The following is a 6,196-nucleotide window of genomic DNA, read 5'->3' as shown; positions in this document are numbered from 1 at the left end:
GGAATATTAATAGTTTCATGAATGACACTTCAGACATAGCACTGTTGCTACATATATAGCATGTTCGGACCCGAGCTCGGTCCGTGGGGCTTAAGAGGATCATTAAACTAGTCTTAACAGGACGGGATGAAGACTATGTTCAGAAGAGAGGTGTGTTTCTGATGGGTTTATTGATATTCTGATCATTATTTGATAACCCAAATAAGATATTGGTGTCCTTTAATATTCTGGGGAAAGTAGAAATGACCTAAATCCCTCAAGATGCTCATGAATCATCTTTAATAAGCCTCACTAACTGAATCACAATTACGATACATGTAGCTGACAGACAAACTCTCCTTGGGGGTGGAATGAGCGAGCAACTGACAATTATGTAAACAAAAGATACAAAAACAAACAAATAAGCGAAGTGCTTCCCGGTTTTTCGAAAGGTGAATACATTATTAAAACAAAGGAGGGTGCGCGGATTGATTTCCTGCGCAGCTGCTGCACAGACTGGATAAGTCACGCTGTTTGCAGGAGTCATCAGACAGCTTCCCGCAGAACACGCGCACACGCACGCACATACGCACACACGCACGCACACCTACGCACACACACACCTACACACACACGCACACACACGCTACACTCCCACTCTCGTGCAATAGTTCCAGTTAAAGCAGGTTTTCGGCTCCTCTGCACCGGCAGCATGGCTCTCAACGTCCCGGGTCTCATCGCCACCATCACCTTCTACCTGCTGGTGCTGGGAATCGGAATCTGGGCTTCAATCAAATCAAAGCGGGATGGAAGCAGGGTCCGGGCGAACCATGCGGAAATGGCTCTGCTGGGCAACCGGGATATCAGCCTCTGGATGGGGATCTTCACCACCACCGGTCAGTGGCTCTCATCCTTACGAAACGATACGATAATATGTGGATGGTTAGCACACACAACAAAGCTTTAACACAACAGCACGATCAGAGGGAGAAACCCTGCCCAGAGAGCCTTCCGCGGGCATTTGATGCGATTCAGCTCTGTCATCCATGGGGTCTTTTGTGTGTCTGCAGCCCATTGTGTGCTTTCTCCGGGCTGCAGCTGCCTGATTCACCGGGGCTGCTATATCGCGTATTTCACGGGGTATGCTGTGAGGCTGGTTGCATTTCTTTAATACTCTTCCCTGGCTGGCTGTCTCTTCGTGTACATGATGTTCCCATGTGTGTGTGCTGCAGCTCCCTCATATTCCTGTTGTATTCTCTTTGCTTCTAAATTAGTGTTTTTAAATGCCATGTTGGAATTGCCTTGTGTTGAAAGGTGCTAAATAAATACACTTGTTCTAATGTGTTGGATACAGGTTGGATAACTTGGGTATGCTAATCATCCAAAGAGGGCTGGGTCATGTTGATGAGCATGCAGACACCGATCAGGAAAATGCATTATGTATTAAAGATGTCTTTCTTTAAACACACAACAGGACTGCATACGTGTCTCATACTTGATTTATGTACACAATTAACTCTTTAACGTTGTGTTAGATTCTGGTGTATTATTGAGTTTAATTAATGATATTTGTAATAGTATGACGTACTATTATTATTAATAATATTAACGATGTATTTTTGAATAAGCATAATACCATTGATTGTGTGTGTATCAAATGTCTGTATGCCTGAAGGAACAGAGTCACAGGATACAGCCTGATCCAGTTTGAGATACTCGTTTCATAACGACGGGTCTCAAGAAGTGCTGACACGAAACACAGAGATGCAACTACATCAAAAGCAGATAGGGGTTCTTCTATAGAAATGTTTTCACGTTGATAATAATGAAGATCTCCTCGTCGCACACCTTTTGTGTAGGGCGACATGCGGAGAGGAACCGGTCATTATGCTCAACTACTCTGAGAAACGACTCACTCTGTGATCAGGCTCTTTATTCACAACACAGACACGATCTGTGCTCTAAGGATATTCACGAGGGTTACTCTCTTTTATCTTCAGGTGAGACAATACAAGACACATAATAACAACCACCTAACAACAACAACAAACAATGACAAAAACAGACAGACGGCAACAGTAGCAACCTATCCTAATATAAGGACAGAGGGTCTAAGGATAGAGGGTCTAAGGACAGAGGGTCTAAGGACAGAGGGTCTGAGGACAGAGGGTCTGAGGATAGAGGGTCTGAGGACAGGGGGTCAAAGGATAGAGGGTCTAAGGACAGAGGGTCTGAGGACAGAGGGTCTGAGGATAGAGGGTCTGAGGACAGATGGTCTAAGGACAGAGGGTCTAAGGACAGAGGGTCAAAGGACAGAGGGTCTAAGGATAGAGGGTCTAAGGACAGAGGGTGAAAGGACAGAGGGTCTAAGGACAGAGGGTCAAAGGACAGAGGGTCTAAGGACAGAGGGTCTAAGGATAGAGGGTCTAAGGACAGAGGGTCAAAGGACAGAGGGTCTAAGGATAGAGGGTCTAAGGACAGAGGGTGAAAGGACAGAGGGTCTAAGGACAGAGGGTCTAAGGATAGAGGGTCTAATGACAGAGGGTGAAAGGACAGAGGGTCTAAGGACAGAGGGTCTAAGGACAGAGGGTCTAAGGACAGAGGGTCAAAGGACAGAGGGTCTAAGGATAGAGAGTCTAAGGATAGAGGGTCTAAGGACAGAGGGTCTAAGGATAGAGGGTCTAAGGACAGAGGGTCTAAGGACAGAGGGTCAAAGGACAGAGGGTCTAAGGATAGAGGGTCTAAGGACATAGGGTGAAAGGACAGAGGGTCTAAGGACAGAGGGTCAAAGGACAGAGGGTCTAAGGACAGAGGGTCTAAGGATAGAGGGTCTAAGGACAGAGGGTCAAAGGACAGAGGGTCTAAGGATAGAGGGTCTAAGGACAGAGGGTGAAAGGACAGAGGGTCTAAGGACAGAGGGTCTAAGGATAGAGGGTCTAATGACAGAGGGTGAAAGGACAGAGGGTCTAAGGACAGAGGGTCTAAGGACAGAGGGTCTAAGGACAGAGGGTCAAAGGACAGAGGGTCTAAGGATAGAGAGTCTAAGGATAGAGGGTCTAAGGACAGAGGGTCTAAGGACAGAGGGTCTAAGGACAGAGGGTCTAAGGACAGAGGGTCAAAGGACAGAGGGTCTAAGGATAGAGAGTCTAAGGATAGAGGGTCTAAGGACAGAGGGTCTAAGGATAGAGGGTGAAAGAACAGAGGGTCTAAGGATAGAGGGTCTAAGGACAGAGGGTCTAAGGACAGAGGGTCTAAGGATAGAGGGTCTAAGGACAGAGGGTCTAAGGACAGAGGGTCTAAGGATAGAGGGTGAAAGGACAGAGGGTCTAAGGACAGAGGGTCTAAGGACAGAGGGTCTAAGGACAGAGGGTCTAAGGATAGAGGGTCTAAGGACAGAGGGTCTAAGGACAGAGGGTCTAAGGATAGAGAGTCTAAGGATAGAGGGTCTAAGGACAGAGGGTCTAAGGATAGAGGGTGAAAGGACAGAGGGTCTAAGGATAGAGAGTCTAAGGATAGAGGGTCTAAGGACAGAGGGTCTAAGGATAGAGGGTGAAAGAACAGAGGGTCTAAGGATAGAGGGTCTAAGGACAGAGGGTCTAAGGACAGAGGGTCTAAGGATAGAGGGTCTAAGGACAGAGGGTCTAAGGACAGAGGGTCTAAGGATAGAGGGTCTAAGGACAGAGGGTCTAAGGATAGAGGGTGAAAGGACAGAGGGTCTAAGGATAGAGGGTCTAAGGACAGAGGGTGAAAGGACAGAGGGTCTAAGGACAGAGGGTCTAAGGACAGAGGGTCAAAGGACAGAGGGTCTGAGGACAGAGGGTCTGAGGACAGAGGGTCTAAGGACAGAGGGTCTAAGGACAGAGGGTCTAAGGACAGAGGGTCTGAGGACAGAGGGTCTGAGGACAGAGGGTCTGAGGACAGAGGGTCTGAGGACAGAGGGTCTGAGGACAGAGGGTCTGAGGACAGAGGGTCTGAGGACAGAGGGTCATCTTGTTAAGTAAACAACTCTCATTGTGAGTCGTATCGCAGACGAAACACATATCGTTTTACATGTTTATTAGAAAACCACCAGCTAACTCAGAACACTTTTGAGCAGCTTATACTGAAACCCAACATGTCCTGATTCTGGTGAAATATAGTTCACGATGAGTTCTCCAGATAACAAAAAAATATATATATCCCGTCTTTGCTCAAGGAATCTCACCGAGCGAACGTTCACTTGTTCTATCGGCCGATGTTTCTACTTACTTCTTACTTATGTTATATTTGCGCCCACAGTTATAGCCCCTCCCCGTCATGCTCGGTGCTGTCGGGACCCGTCTCTAACAATGCATCCAAAGTTCCTCGCAGCTCGTCTGACCTTTCAACCCAGATACTATAACGTTGTCCTCGGATCAGATTTAAACTACGAACATAGACATAGGCTCAGTATCGGTGTTGCTCTGTATGCGGCACGACTCACGATCCTCCAGACATGGTTGGATGAAGACCCGCCTGATCGTCTGTGAGTCCTGCCATCGGAGCGGCAGCGAGGAACTCTGGAGGAGACTGGTCCCCAATTCCAAGGATTACTAACATAATAATGTGTGTGTGTGTGTGTGTGTGTGTGTGTGTGTGTGTGTGTGTGTGTGTGTGTGTGTGTGTGTGTGTGTGTGTGTGTGTGTGTGTGTGTGTGTGTGTGTGTGTGTGTGTGTGTGTGTGTGTGTGTGTGTGTGTGTGCAGCTACCTGGGTGGGCGGGACGTTCATCATCGGCACAGCGGAGACGGTCTACGATCCAAAGCTGGGGCTCATCTGGGCCGTGATGCCTCTGTCGGCAACGGTGGCTTTCATTGTTGGTTCGTGTCTTTATTTGAACGTCTCTTTGAAGAGGCGGCTTTTAATCAGCCGAAAGTTACTCACTGTTTTAATTCATCTTGTAAAACCGTATCTCGCAGACTTTCTATTGAAGTATTAGTACCTACTCTGCTGTGTGCTCCCTTCCCTGTAGTGTGTGCTGTAGGTTTGTGTGCATGTAAATGGTCTGCAAAGGCTAACATCCCTGTTTCTCCTCCGCAAGGCAAGGCAAGTCTCTTTCTATAGCCCCTTTCAGCACCAGGCAGTTCAAGGTGCTTTACAGAAATGAAAGACATTCAGACAAAGGCATTTAAAAACAGTAAAAGATAATAAAAGAAACATTCAAAGAAAAAAAAAAATGAAAGACATTCAGAAAAAGGCATTTAAAATCAGTCATTAAAAAGAAAAGCTAATAAACATTAAAAGATAAAAGTCATAGTGCAATTATTTCGGTTCTTGATTTTTAATTTATTCACAGAACCTCTCTTTGGAAATCCGAACATTTCCGTCCCGATTGTTAATTTAGACTGATTGTTTCCACCATGTTATTCTCACATCCACAACCGGACCCTCGGGAGGGTGTACTAGCCCCCTACCCTGCTTTGCGTTCCATAACAAAGTCTTTCAGTGTTACCTGAACACCCCGTGTTACCAAAACACGATTTTTCACCCGTCGGTGCTGTGATACTGTATAGCTGATGGGGCGGTGGTGGCGAAGTCGATAGGGAGTTGGCTTGGCAACTGGAAGGTCACCAGTTCAAGTCCCGACAAGACCAAGTGCTACCGAAGTGTCCCTGAGCAAGGCACCGTTCCCCACACTGCTCCCCGGGTGAAGTTCAAAATGGCAGCACACTGCTCTTAAAAAAAAAAGTGAACCCTGGCTACGATGGATATCCCAAATATCCTACTTTCGAGCCGTCCCTCTCATAGATGTCATGGAGTTTCAGACGGTTTTCACCATGTTTTGCTCGCATGACATCCACAACCGGACCCTCGGGAGGGTGTACTAGCACAGGGAGTTTCTTTCTTAAAACTGTTGCCACACAATTTATTTTGGTTTGGATCGATTCTAAAAAAACTGACGCTGAAAGAGATATTTATTTATCTTGGATACAGTATGTATCTTAGGACAAATCGCTTTTCAAAATCATTCGTCCCCTCTGCACTCAAACTTTTAAATTCTTGGTTTTTTGACTTGATTATTTATTTACTTATTTATTGTGATGCTATGAACTATTTATGGTTTACGTTGGATTGATCCACATCCAGGCTTTCTTCCTGGTTGTTCCTACCCGTGTTCATGACATAAGCTGCTCATAACCTATTGCCCCTTGCGGGATTAATAAAGTTATTGATTGATTGGTAACTCAAACAAGCCAAACG

At 46.2% G+C, this 6,196-nt stretch overlaps 1 protein-coding gene across 1 annotated transcript in view; it reads left to right on the top strand.

The window, feature by feature from the left end:
* Window positions 1-611: 611 nt before the first annotated feature.
* The window catches only part of LOC117443886 (high-affinity choline transporter 1-like), a 17,575-nt gene continuing 11,990 nt past the window's right edge, over window positions 612-6,196 (top strand). Inside the window, exons 1-2 of the mRNA XM_071202666.1 lie at window positions 612-875; window positions 4,702-4,815. Of these exons, the coding sequence (XP_071058767.1) occupies window positions 692-875; window positions 4,702-4,815 (298 nt within the window). The 5' untranslated portion in view covers window positions 612-691. The remainder of the gene's footprint in view (window positions 876-4,701; window positions 4,816-6,196) is intronic.

Source organism: Pseudochaenichthys georgianus, unplaced genomic scaffold (assembly GCF_902827115.2).
Source record: "Pseudochaenichthys georgianus unplaced genomic scaffold, fPseGeo1.2 scaffold_696_arrow_ctg1, whole genome shotgun sequence".
Taxonomy (NCBI): Eukaryota; Metazoa; Chordata; class Actinopteri; order Perciformes; family Channichthyidae; genus Pseudochaenichthys; species Pseudochaenichthys georgianus.
Note: the sequence above shows the minus strand (reverse complement) of the source record. Positions and strands in the feature narration are given on the sequence as shown.